At 39.7% G+C, this 13,937-nt stretch overlaps 2 protein-coding genes across 4 annotated transcripts in view; one reads left to right on the forward strand and one right to left on the reverse strand.

Annotated features, from left to right (window-relative positions):
• Positions 1-5,394: 5,394 nt before the first annotated feature.
• On the forward strand, positions 5,395-7,347 carry loopin-1 (cytosol aminopeptidase family protein loopin-1). Its single transcript, XM_020948141.2, has one exon. It carries the CDS (start codon positions 5,606-5,608, stop codon positions 7,154-7,156), a length of 1,551 nt encoding a protein of 516 aa, XP_020803800.2. The 5' UTR covers positions 5,395-5,605; the 3' UTR covers positions 7,157-7,347.
• Positions 7,348-9,101: 1,754 nt separating this feature from the next.
• Positions 9,102-13,937, reverse strand: part of Sema2a (Semaphorin 2a) — a 40,713-nt gene continuing 35,877 nt past the window's right edge. For all 3 annotated transcript variants that reach the window (XM_086828944.1, XM_020944330.2, XM_086828943.1), the window contains exons 8-15: positions 13,803-13,935; positions 13,314-13,670; positions 12,527-12,755; positions 11,748-12,084; positions 11,271-11,434; positions 11,030-11,182; positions 10,738-10,846; positions 9,102-10,285 (exon numbers count right to left, since the gene is read on the reverse strand). In XM_086828944.1, the coding sequence (XP_086685070.1) occupies positions 10,214-10,285; positions 10,738-10,846; positions 11,030-11,182; positions 11,271-11,434; positions 11,748-12,084; positions 12,527-12,755; positions 13,314-13,670; positions 13,803-13,935 (1,554 nt within the window). In that variant the 3' untranslated portion in view covers positions 9,102-10,213. The remainder of the gene's footprint in view (positions 10,286-10,737; positions 10,847-11,029; positions 11,183-11,270; positions 11,435-11,747; positions 12,085-12,526; positions 12,756-13,313; positions 13,671-13,802; positions 13,936-13,937) is intronic.

Genomic DNA, 13,937 nt, shown 5'->3' on the forward strand with positions numbered 1-13,937 from the left:
GATCAAGGAGCTGTATTGAGTGAGTCTGGCAGGGTGTCCAGTTTATACAGAGTCGGAAGTATGCTTTTAAAAGCTAATATTAAATGGTTTTTTAAATCAAAAAAGTAATAGTTTTCATTATAATATGGTAATATACCAAATAGTTATTGTCATCTATGCAAGATACCCTTTTATACCCTTGCAGGGTATTTGCATTTGCGACCCTTAAAAGTATATATATATTCTTAATCAGTCGATCCTTGCCGTCTGAGGAATGGCGGCCTTAGTATTAGAAATCAGTAAAATCAACGTTGAGCGGGAAAATCAAAAAGTAGGAGAGGAGAGATCGAGAGAGCGGCTCTGTCACTTTCTGCTAAGTCCGCCATTGCTCATAAAAGCTGTAAAAGTATCGATGTTATCGATATTGGTATTCAACAACATCGTTATATTGCGATGTATCGTTATTTTTATATTGAAAACAATTGGGTAAATAAACCTATGGGCCCCTTCTAAGCCAAAAATAAGACGGTATTGCAAAATTTTGAACGTTGTATTAGTGAGATAACAATAGTAGAAGGAACAGTTCATAAAATTTATCACACACGAATATACTTCTTATGTGCTCAAGCGTCTTGAAATAGGCTTAATTTACTTGTTTTTAAGGTATTTAGCTAGGCAGCCAATCTACTTTTATTAATGCCCTTGAGAAATAGTAATTAAATTCGCGACTTACGTCGTGATGTGAAACGATATATCGATACTGCAAGTTTGTTAACGATACTCTCTCCAAAACCACGAACATCGATATACCGATACTGTTATCGGCAGCCCCCGACAGACAAGGAGCCAAAAAAATCGCAACTAGTAATGGCCACGGAAAATTTGCGGAAGAAAAATCCAATTTGCCTGTTAAAAACCGATCCAATTAGGATTTTAAAGTGTGTGAAACAACAAGAACAACCCGGTTTCCTAATTGTAAATCAAAAACGCAGTGTATCTAAGAAAACGAATTGTGCAATTACGATCAAAGGATTTGACCGGTCGCAGCTACATAAATGAAGCACAAAATTTGCGCATAAATGAAGTGCAACAGCAGTTAAACAAACGCAGCAGGTCCGCGGGCGCCTAGTGTAGCAACAGTGATTAATTAGTGCTAAAAGATATGTACTAATATCTTAATAAAACACACAATTCAAGCGATCGCCATGAAACGGTTGCAGCGAGCGAAGAAAAAATAGAGCGAGACAGCGCTAGAATGTATGTATCGGGCTCCAATTCGCACTTGTCGGTCACGTGATGTGCGGGAGAGAATGAAAGAACGAGAAGGTGCGGAGAAACGGGAAAAAGCGAGTAATGTCGTTACCGTTGGCGGTATTCGCCGTGCAAAACATCGGAACCGAATCTGCGTACGAAAGTCGGAAAAATGGCAAGCCGGAAAAATCTACGCGCGGGATTAGTGCAGCCGTTGTTTTTTTTTTTTTTTTTTTTGTTGTTGTGCAAGTGAAACGTAAAAATGTACGCGCGGGATGTGTGGAGCCGTTAGTGTTTTTTGTTGTATTTTTTTTTGTTGTGCAAGTGAAACGGAAAATTTCCGAAAGTGCCAGTGAGTCAAAGTCCCGCTATTTTCCGTATCGCTTTTGTGGGCTTCTTTCGTCGATCGGTCAAGCAGCTTATGCCGATACCAAGGGAAAGCAGAAGGAAGAAAAGCGTAGCGGATAAAATAGTGAGTGAGAAGTGAGTGAAAAGTTTTAATTTTTTTAGTTTTTTTTTGTTGTGCATTTATGTATTTGTGATTATAGTGAATTTTTTTTTAATTTTTTCTTTTGTGAATATTTGCGTGAAAAATTTTGTAAATTGAGAAGTTCATCAAGGCAGAGGAAAAGCGCTTTCGAAATTTCAACGTGCAGCAAAAAAATCTCAAAGTGAGTGTCGATTCCTATTATGTATTTATTTATTTAATTGCAGTGTAGTAATTTTGAGTGAGGATCATTTTCCTGACTTTTCTTCACCCCACCTCCTTTATGATCGTTGCTATTCGCCATTACGGTTTGTGTCTGTGATATTTGCCCTTGAAAATGAAATGTAAACAAACGGCACGGGAAGTAGATCCCGTAATACGATCCACATGTGTAAAATTCGAAGAAGATGTAAACAAACGGAAAGCGCTCTCTCACGGAAAGTTGATCCCGGATTACGATCCACAATGGTGGACTGGAAGTCCTTGTCCTATAAATATAAAGTAAAATAATTGAAAACTCTTTAATAATACGTTTACAAATATTATTTGTATGCACATCTCCACAGTCTTATTTACCTTATTTTTATATTTATATTTACTATATTTATATTATTTTTATATATATTACGTGAATATAATGCCGAAAAAGTCGCTTATATTCTGAACATGTTGCTCAACATTTAGCCATTCATTTTATATATCAAAAAGCAATGGGAAATTAAAAATAGTGAATATTATATATATTGTACAATATTTTTGAGCCTCTTGGAACATAAAAAAAGGATGGTATTTGTCCCGTAGTCCCATAGAATAAATATCCCTGAGATCGGTTTTAATTTTATTCTGTTTTTCGCTTTTGAGAGCAGATCTGTTAATTAATTTTACTTCTTACATGTGATTTTACTTCCTACATGAGATTTCTACCACAAAAGTGAGAATACGACCCATGGATCTGTAACCGTGTAAAATTGTTATGTAGACGTGTATGATGTAAAATGTTAAATAACAGCATGTTATTAAGCAAAATCAAAGAACCTGCTAATACCAGCATGTTAGTAAAAACAAAATCGCACAACTGATAATGGCCACGAAAAATTTGAAATTCGATCACTAGGAATTAATACAATAGAAACTATATTTATGTTTAAAAACAATTAACAAATTTGTTCTAAAACAAATCTCGCACATCTGAGCATATGATTCCCAAATGGTTCTAACATCCCCGGAACGAAGTGACTTCTGCCAGCCAAGTCTCAGAAATGTGTTGTGTTACAAAAGTTGCAAGTCATTGTTTATTAGTGCTCAAAGTTCGTAACTGATCATAAATACTTACTAGTTATAGATACTAACTAATCATAATTACTTATTGGTCATAGATACTTAGTGTTCAGAGCTACTTACTGCTCATAGTTAATTACTGGTGATAGTTAATTACTGATCATATTTCTTTAAATCGTCCGATTGTTTCTATGTCAGCTATATATATGTATATACATATATAGTCCACTGATTCGCCACTCTCCGACTTATACAATAGTAAAATTATATAGAAGAATAACTCCATAGTTTTATTTAAATAGATTGCTCTTTGTTGAGTATATGATTCCCAAATGGTTCCAACATCCCCGGAACGAAGTGACTTCTGCCGGCCACGTCTTAGAAAAGTGTCGTGTTACAAAAGTTGCAAGTCATTGTTTGTTAGTGTTACTGGTCATTGATTAGTACTGGTCATAGATACTTATTGATCATATTTAATTACTGATCATAGTTACTTAATGATCATATTAACTTACTGTTGAAAGGTACTCACTGTACATTTATCAAACGTATCTCTGGCAGTTATATTATATAGTATTTCGATTTTCATAAAACTAAGAACGAAATTCTATAATAATAAAAGATAGCTTTAAATCAAATTAGATACAAAGATTGTTTACTTTAATATCATAATTGTTTTTATAGAGAAAAAGACTTGAAAATGGCGTAAATGGGCCCGGAATCAAGGACATTTTTGGCCAACATTGATCGTTGACAGCTAGTTAATCAGCAACAATTTTAAAAAACTAGTCAAAACAGCTTCACTATGGCTCAAGTTAAAATAGTATTCTAGATTTTCCATTGAATTGCTAATCAATCAACCTGATTTCAAATATTTAATAGATATATATTATCTTAAAATATAACCCACACCCATCAATTAAACCCGGTTGGGCTCCAATTGATTCAGTGTTCATGCAAGCATATTTAGTGCTTACAGAATTTGTAAAATATCCCAACTGGCAATGAATTTGCAACACATTTCTGGAAACATGGCACCACACACTTGGAGTACAAGTCGAGGCATAAATAAACAAACAGAGGAAATTGTAAATCCCCAAATTAGCATTAGCTAATCAAAGGTAACGAATGGCACAGGCAGGGGCAAGTGGGTGGAAAATCTTAAAGCAAATAATGTGGCCATCTGTAAGCGTGTTTGTGTGCGTTAAGTGCAATGTTAAGGGTCCGACCTGGGGCCATCGGGATGTTGGTATAATATATAATCGAGAAGTATGCCATTTGGATGGCAAAATTAAATTTGACTCGACCAACATGGCTTGCAAACAATCGCATGCACACGAGCAGCAGTGCCTGGCCAACATTTGCCAACTGCAGCTGCGAGTACATGGCTGGCAGTCAAATTTTCGGCTCTCTCGTTCACGCTCACCTGGCCCAAAGCCTTGGCCAAAGACAAAGCCAAAACCATGGACCAAATCAGGACAGGAACTAGCCTGCGCCTGGCAGGGACCAATTAAATATTGAGAGAGAGGCATTTGCCATTTCGTGCTCCGTTTGTAATTAGCCGTAACATTCTGCCGGATGCATGCATGCATATACATTTATACACACATATGTGGACAATCAAGTCAACCTCATAATGCCATTTACCGAAAACTCCATTGATTGGCACACCTTCCTCCTTCCTCACCTCAGAACCTTCGACTTCAAAGCAATTTCCCCGTCACCCCAGTCGGAGGGTAAATATTTTATAGTAAACATAATCACATCGCACATCAAAGTCCCGAAATTCGAGATCTAAAATCCAAAATCAATCGAGTTGGTAAATCAGGCCATATTTATTCGAGAGCCGCATTCGATTGGAAATCAAATTTTGATTCGTCAGGTGGCTGGGTTTTCCCCACTCTCTCTCTGTTTGATGGAAAATTACTCAAGCTCAAGATGGATGCATGGATCTTAGTTTTCCCAGTAGCACCACGGCTGATTGATTCATTTTCAGAGGGCGGAGATTACATTCACAGGTGGCTCAGAGGCCACTTTTCCACATAAATACATAATACTCAATTGCATTTGTGGCCAAATTTCAGTTAAACATTGACTTAAAAGGGTATACATTTCTTTTGGGTATTTCTATAGGCAATGTTTATAAATTATTGAATAATTTATAACTAGCGAAGGAAAATCAATAAAGTCTAAACTTCGAGAGAAAAATGTCTTGTTAGACTTAAGTTCTTTAAGAAATTGCTTAATAAACAAATCTTTTTTGTTTCCAAGAAGGAGTCTTGAACAGTTTTATTTTTAATGTTTATAAACCCTTAGAATGCCTCATTGAAACAATGAAATAAAAAAACCATCCAAACAATCTATGAACCCGGTCTTGACAGCTGTCAATATCCCTTAACTAGCTTGTCTGCCTTAGGGTTTACTTTATTCTGGATTGTCGTACGAGTCAGATCGGTTTTGATAGAAAAACAACCAAAATTATTTAGTGCAAAAACTAAAACGAGTGTTCTTGAAATTTTTCGTGTTTCGAAAATTCCAAAATTTCTTGTTGCTATTGATAATTACATTGCTCAGAGTACGTTTGTGGTGAAAGTGTAAACAGAATCAAAGATGCCTTCATTAAGGAGCATGATGCGGACTTGTGCTCAGCTCTCAGGCCGTAGCAATGCCAGGGCATTCGCTACCGAATGCAAAAAACCCAAGGGTGCCGTCGTTGGTGTCTACATGGGAGATGGTGACAAGCCGGCCAAGCCCACCAAGAACGCCGTCCTCCTGGACGATGCAGTCGGCGGTAATCTGATCTCATTGATCCGGGAGCGCGCTATAAACGGCGCCCTTGGCAAGGGTCTGCTGTTTAGCGGATTTGAGGGTGAATATCAGGCGGTGGCCGTCATCGGTGCGGGTAAACATGGTGCAGCCTACAACGAGAACGAAGAGATGGACGAGGGCATGGAGAATGTGCGCATAGCGGCCGGCACTGGAGCCCGGGCCCTGCAGCTTCATGGTATGCATGAGGTGCATGTGGATGCCTTTGATTATCCGGAGCAGGCCGCCGAGGGTGCCGCTTTAGCCGTGTGGCGGTTCAATGCCAACAAGAGGAAGAAGCATCGCCTGCACACCCCCAAGTTGGACATGTATGGCAAGGGTGATCGTGATGCCTGGATCCGGGGACTGTTCAAGGCCGAATCACAAAACTTGGCCCGTCGCTTGTCCGACACACCGGCCAACATGATGACACCATCCATCTTTGCCCAGGCCACCGTGGACGCCCTCTGTCCGTGCGGTGTGTCCGTGGAGGTGCGCTCCATGGACTGGATCGAGGACATGAGCCTCAATTCCTTCCTGATGATCGCCAAGGGGTCCTGTGAGCCGCCACTGATGCTGGAGTGCAGCTACTGCGGCACCTCGCCCGAGGATCGTCCCGTTCTGCTGCTGGGACAGGGCCTCACCTTCCATAGCGGCGGCCTGTGTTTGAAGCCCAAAAAGGGCATGGACAAGTACCGCGGAGCCATGGCCGGAGCCGCTGTCTGTGTGGGAGTACTCCGTGCCGCCGCCGCCCTGTCACTGCCCATGAATATCACCGCTGTCATTCCTCTGTGCGAACACATGCCCTCTGGAATGGCTGTCAAGTGCGGCGATGTGGTGACCCTGCTCAATGGCACCACCATGGGTATCAAGAGCGTGGGCAAGGCGCCAGTTGTTCTTATGGCCGATCCCCTGCTGTACGCACAGGCCACGTTCAAGCCAAAGCTGGTCATCGATATCGGAACGGTGGCCAAGGGAGTGGACTTTGGCGTCGGCGGTGGTGCCAGTGGTCTATGGACCACCTCCAAGTCAGTGTTTGAGAGCTTCCGCAAGGCTGGTGGCATCACCGGCGACCGCGTCTGGAGGTTCCCACTCTTCAATTACTACAAGCAGATTGTGAACAACAATATCACCTATGACCTGTGCAACACTGGCCGGGGTCACGCCTCCTCGTGTCTGGCGGCGGCCATCCTTCACTCGCTGGTCCCCTGCGTGGACTGGGCCCATCTCGATATCCGAGGCACTGGAATGATCACCAAGGTCAACCCGTTGCCATATCTGCTGAAAGGCTCTATGACCGGACGCCCAACCCGTACAGTGTTCCAGTTCCTCTTCCAAATGGGTTGCCAGGACTAGTATCATTTTAACTAGTATCATCACAAACCGTAGTTTCAGTCTGGTGCAGATTTCCTATCTGTGGGCACCTGTCTCTTTGCCCATGTATTTCATTTTGAAGTCCTTTGGTCTGTGCACACAAGGATGCAGTTGGTGTAAAACTAAACACTCTTCCCGTAGTCCCACGTGGAATAAATATCAGTGACATCGAACGTATTATTGTTTTTGTTATTATTATTTTGCTCTGGTCGATCAATAACGTTACAATGCTTAAAATCAAAGCTAGAATGCTGTCAATATCGAGTATCTTTTTCGTGAGTAGATACTTTATTATTACCTGGAGAACCACCGTCACTAGGGCGTGAAATCAAACTCTGAAAGCAATTTGATTAATACATTATTAATGTGAACCGAATCTAACATGGCTAAAACTGATTTCTTATTAACTACATTTTTTTTGTATATGTATGTTAATCCTTAGAAAAACTATATATATTGTAAAATGTTGAATTAACAAAACCGTTTCCTTTAGGAAAATCCTAGAAAAGAAGCACTTCTAATCAATTAACAATGAATTTAAAAGGCTTTACCTCTATTTTAATTGTTTACGTATGTCAGAATGGATATACATTTTTATATTTATTTAGATTCCCCTTTATTAAAACCTTCAACAAGGCTATCCCCCCACTAAAACAAAATTGTAATTTCAAAATCATGGAGGCACAGGCAGGAGTCCCTCAGCCAGGATTATGCCGCCGCTATGTAAATGATAATGACAAAAGAGGAAAATGCAAGGAGAAAGAAAATTTAACACAAAAAAAAAAAAGAAAATCATATGAATTTCAATTAAGTAGTCAACAAGCGGGCACCGGAAGCCGGACGGAGGGCCCTGCTGCTCCGGCCAAGTGTACAGCGATAATAATAATAATAATGGCGGGGAGAGTGGAAATAATTAATTTTCCAAACCAGTGGGTCCAACGCTAATTAAGCTTAATTTTTGGTGTTGCATAACTAATTAAGGTGGGAACAGTGCGAACTGGCCGCAGCAGGCGTCAAAAGCGTTTCACAAGGAGGCTATTATGCAAAAATGTTGCACTTTAATTCTATTTGTCTGCGGGTTTGTTCGGCGACAGGCAGGACAATCTATAATTGGAAAGTATGCCCATGCTTATCTCTCCTGTTTTCTCGACTATTTGAATATGGAATTCAATTTAATGTCGCCCCAGCGCAGGAATATGCAAATCTTTTCTATCAAAAGCACACCAGAACAAGCACAAGCACACAGCACAAATGTTTGCCTTTTGGCTTTGAGCAAGGTGAACCGAAGAAGGGTCACGGCAGCCCGAGAACCCAAACCAAATTGGAATTTTTGGTCATTTTCTCGCCTTTGCGCTTGACCTGACCGAAAAGGACGACAAACTTTCGTCTCCACAACCTGGCAAGCACACAGACATACACATACACAGTTTATCCTGTTTTCAGGCTTGGGTTTCCTCGTTATAAAATATTTGCCCAAGTTGAATAGTTCAAAGTGTTTGATTTAAAATTAACATTTGTCTTTGCGCACTCAGTTGGAATTATGCAATGTGTTCAGAGATAAGCCCAGTTGCAATGAAAATGAAATTATTACATACATATTTGCAGATTACTATTTGGACAGCCATTTCTCACACTGACCATATATTGTTGTTAAATGTTTGCATAATTGCCAGCCTAAAGCTTGTGCATATGGGATTCTCGGGGGGTTTACCGAAAACCATAAGGAAACAATGGTAAAAGTTTAAATAAACAATGACATGGAGTTGGCAAATTACGATTTATCTACTTACCTGTTAAGGATTTAGCAAGGTAGCTCTCAGACAAATCATTTCGAAATTTTAAATCTCTTTCTTTTAAATATAATTAATAAATTATAGAAACCAAAGGAAATCACATCTTTCCCAAAAATAAAGCACAACAAATTGTCTATAATTTTAAATAGATTTTGTTTTGTTTTTTATTAAAATGTTTCTTGTCTCACTTTATTTATAACTAAACGCTTAACAACTAAAGATTTTTCTCATTTTTTGTTTTTGCAAATTACCTTAAGTACATTAAGTCTGAAGAGAGTGCTGCTAGACACATTAAAATCAAAATCGAAATACTTATTTTGTCACTTGTTCGGCGTGGGCAAGATGGAGGATACAATAGAAATGGCTTCAAAGTACACATACGCTGAATGAATTAATGCTCAATTGTTGATATTTTAATGGAGTATTTATGTATATATATATAAGCTATGGACCGATTCGAGTTAAGTATGTCGATGCACGTTAGGCGAGTATTGCTTGTGTGATTGAGGTTTATCTAAGGATAGCTTCCCATTTATATAGAATTGTATTCGATTTAGGGCTGATTCAACTCGATTTATGTGTCGTTATAGTACATTTATGTATAATGTGTTCATCGCGGATTAATTATGTATGTATTTATGCGTGTAGTTGGGCTGTTAATAAATTTATCAAAACTTAACATCACATTGCTTCATCGATTACATTAATATATGTATGTATGCTTTGCCTTGAAAGTTCAAAGTTCGGATATATGTATGTATTTATATATGTATTAGGCTGAAACTGATCAAAGTCTAGATTCAAATAACGATATGAATGTGCGATTCTGCGGCAGTTTTACAACTCACGTATCTCAATTGATCAATTGTCGTAGCTAACTATGGGTTTTGTGGCATATCTTTAGTATTTATATATATATATATAGATGTGGGTGTAAATCGGATTCAAGGAGCAGTGTCATGCGATAATAATACCCTATATAGTCTAAATCTAAGTCAATGAATGCATTGTAAATGCCTCAGTAAATGCATAATCCTTTAGGAAGAGTGTTTCAAGTGTTTTCTGTTCATTGCTGAAGAATGTGTGTATGTCTATGATGATGTCGCTGATGAATAATAATAATAATGTTTATAATCCTTTCCTTCGTTTTGTATTGTGCGCTGATTGGCATTTATCTTCTTTCCATTTACTAAAACTGATTGGACGACGATGACGGCATGTTGAGGGCGAAATTCTCTTCACGATATCAGACATTGGGCTTGCGGAAAATCTCATTCGGATGCTGATTGCTGCTAAAGTTTTGCCGTGTCGAGCATTGCTGCAAGGGAAATAAATAAAAAGGTGGCACACGATTAGTAAATATGTATATATGTTATGTGGAAAACATAGGCCCCCGAAAGTGATTGCATTTTAATTACATTTCCATTGCATTGCATCTCCCCCGCCGCACACACACGAGCGAGGGAAATTACCCTGCATTTGGGTCACAAACACACAAAACACACACACATAGACATCGGATAATGACAACTTAACTGCCTTACACCGTCGTTTTTATTATTATTTTCCCTTTGATTTACCGTTGCGGTGTCAGTTCGGACAGAAGGCTATTAAAATAATTGCCAGCCAAATCGTTTATTATGGTGTATGTCTGCCTTCGACCCACTGACACCACCACCACCACCACCACCACCAACCCCTAAATACAACACCCCCGCCAACCTCAATAGCCAGCGGGTGGTTGGTTCGGTGGCCCTCATTATCACTTACCGCTTGCTTCTTTTCCCAGGACTTCATGGCTGTTTTGTACTTCTCAAACTCGTGACACCAGTCCGAGTAGATTTTCTGATAGTCATTACTCTTGTTCGGCGGAGTGCATCTGTTTGAATAAAAAACAGTGTTTCCATGTGATTAGAATAATGGAATTTCTATATTTGGAAAGGGGTTTCCCTACATTAACATGTAATGGCTTGCATAAAGGCCTAATTATTTTATTATATATGTTTTTTTCGGGTAAATCTTTCTGTGATAAAGCTTTTGGTATAAGTAGATATGTACTTACCTATGGGCATCCACTGTAATGTTGTAGCTGCACAATAGGGAACCGCCCAAATGGCAATCGTAGCGACCGCCATCGGCTTCATTCACCGAAACCACAACCAGGCCACGTTCCGTGGTCTCAATGTACTTTGTGGGCGAGTAACGAATCTCATAGCTGTCGGGGGATTGAAAGAAAGAAAGAGGATGGAACGATGTCAGAAACTGTGTCGTGTCATTCAATCAGCCAATCGAATTGAACTCACCGTCCCTTGTCCTTGGAGTGATGATACCAGGTCACCTGCTCATTTTTCAGCACTTCGGGGATTTTAACAAAGCAACCCAAATGAACGCTCTGGCCATAGGTAACCACAATTTTCTTCTTCAGCACACTGGAGTCACAGATGTCACTTGTTTCGTTGGCCACGTCCTGCATAGTTAAATATTTCATTTGCATTTGGGTTAGTTGGTCTCAAACTAGGTTTCTAGTTCATTTGCTTCTTTTAAAAGGATTAAAAAAATAGCCCAGTTCTTGGGAAATGAATAAAATAAACATTTCTATTAGGGTTTCCCTTTTAGAGTGACTTCTTTATAATTGATTTATTGACACTTCCATTTGTAAATGCTTTTCTTGTGTTCTATTAAATACATTACGTATTTAGCATTCAAGAAAATTAGGTCAGTTGTTTGTGTTATCCTTTCACTATGTTTATCAAACATAAATCCATGATTCCCACACTCACCTGCAGCAAATCCAGCTCATAGGGCCGGCACGTGTTGGCCTCCTTGTCCCAGCCGCAGTACGGATCACGAACGCAACGGAAGCAATTGTCGTAACGGCGATTGCACATGGCCAAATCGATTTGCTTGATGCGATGATCGGTGCCAATGTAGAGGCTCTTACGTGTCTGACTGATTTCCATTACCTGGATGGCCTCATTGGGCGCAACCTCAAAGATATCCAGCAGCTTGGACAGCGATTCGCCGTTGCGATAATACTGAACAATTTTATAAACGCGACCCAGATTTGTGCCCACATAGTAAACAATATATTCCTGATTGAGAATGTCAATGCGGATTCTGTAAAAAAGATTTTAAATATAAATAAACACTTTTAGGGATGTATCCTTGAGGTTTTTATCGTAGATAAGAGGTTTCTATCTTTGAAATTATAAGATATTGTTAATAAGCTCATTAAGACTCGTCCAATTATCTATTTGAGTTATTATTTTGATAACCATTTGATTAAACATCAAGTAGAAGCTATTTAACTAGAAATGATAGCTAAAATTAAATTTTTAAACAGAATATTTTTCTCTAAAAACGTATTTCTTCTACAGAAATAAATTTAATAAACAGTAAGCTCTCTGCGAATCTCTGAATTTTTTCGGAATTTATTTTTTCCCAACGAAAAAATAGAATGAATCCGCAAAAAGATTACCTAGCTGAAATAGCGTTTTTCAGTCTAAAAGCTTACCTGAAAATCATCAAAAATATGTACTATATATATATTGCAACTCACTTGTCAACGACGAGCTTGGTGAAGACCAAATCCCTCTTATAATAGACTGGATTGTTGTGCTCGTGATTTACGGCTTTGTCCATAAGTGGATGGGATCTGATGAAATTCAGCACAGTATCGGGCAGATTGGCAGTATCGTTGACACATGTACCCGGCCGCGGTTCCGGCACCTTATTGTTCAGCACCGGCAGCCAAGCGGAATTCGATGAGGATTGCTCCTTGAATTTACCTGGAATAAGAGAGTGAATGGGTAACAATGGCTCATGTGAGTTTTTGGGAGTGTGTGGCAATTGAACTGAACAAAATTGTATCTCCAATTGAAGATTTAAATCTACGAGGCAAAAAGGTGTCAGCTGCTCCTCCTCTAAGCTGTCAAGCGGCATCGAAGTCCCCCATCTGTGTGTGCCGTCTATAATCCATTCAAATGGATTTTCTAATGCGATTTATGTTGCGCACGGCAACGAATCGAAACTGAGCTGAAACTGAACCGAAACTGAACCGGAACTGAATCGAAACTGAACCTCAACTGAAATTACAAAGCAACCAAGAGTGCTTGCTTGCTCCTCCTCTCGAACGGATAAAACAAATGTGTGGATTGCAAATAAAATTTGCCAATAAGTTGCATGTGCCATTGCCATTTCCATTTCCAATCCGGGCACCGAAACCAATCCACTTGGGGGGACAATGGACAAGCGAGGAAATTGCACGTCAACGAGGGGCAATGTGTGTATAGGATCTCTCTCTCTCTCTAGGAAAAACGATGATAGCGCGGCGATAGTAAGCTTACCATTGAAGGCAGCCTGAACCTCGTTAATGTGGAAGCTGCATACGGCAGATCCAATCAGGCCATTAGTGCTCGTCGTGAATGTGGCAAAGAAGCGGCTCTTATCGTTGGGCAGCTGGTAGACCGATTGGATCTCATTGAAGTAGAACGGAAACTCGCCAGAGATGCTGCAATTGAGGCGGGCCTTTAGGTAGGTGGCCCAATTGTGGGCCAACAAGTTCTTGCCACCCACATCCTTTTTGCAAACACGAGCGATGCGTGAGTAGACGGCCTTGCCACAATTAATATACTCCACGGCAGTTTCACGGAAAAAGAAATACACGTACTCCCCAATGTCAAAGGAGCCCACAAAGTTGGGTTCTGAAATGAAAAAGGAAAAAGAGTATATTAAATAATGCAAGTTGGAAATGAAAACAAAGTTTTAAAGCAATGAATCAGGAAATTACCCAAGACTCTTAATACCCTCTAATTTATCTCATTTAGCATACTTACTGTCCAGCCACTTGGAGTCGTATTTCAGGGTCCTCTTGAATTTATATTCCAAACGTTTAGCCGATGTATTATAAAGATCTGTGCGGAAAATAACCGTATCCGCCTTGGTGAACTCTGCATTGGTGCCCGAGTACT

Source organism: Drosophila serrata, unplaced genomic scaffold (assembly GCF_035046125.1).
Source record: "Drosophila serrata isolate PLE 108 unplaced genomic scaffold, ASM3504612v1 contig_184, whole genome shotgun sequence".
NCBI lineage: Eukaryota > Metazoa > Arthropoda > Insecta > Diptera > Drosophilidae > Drosophila > Drosophila serrata.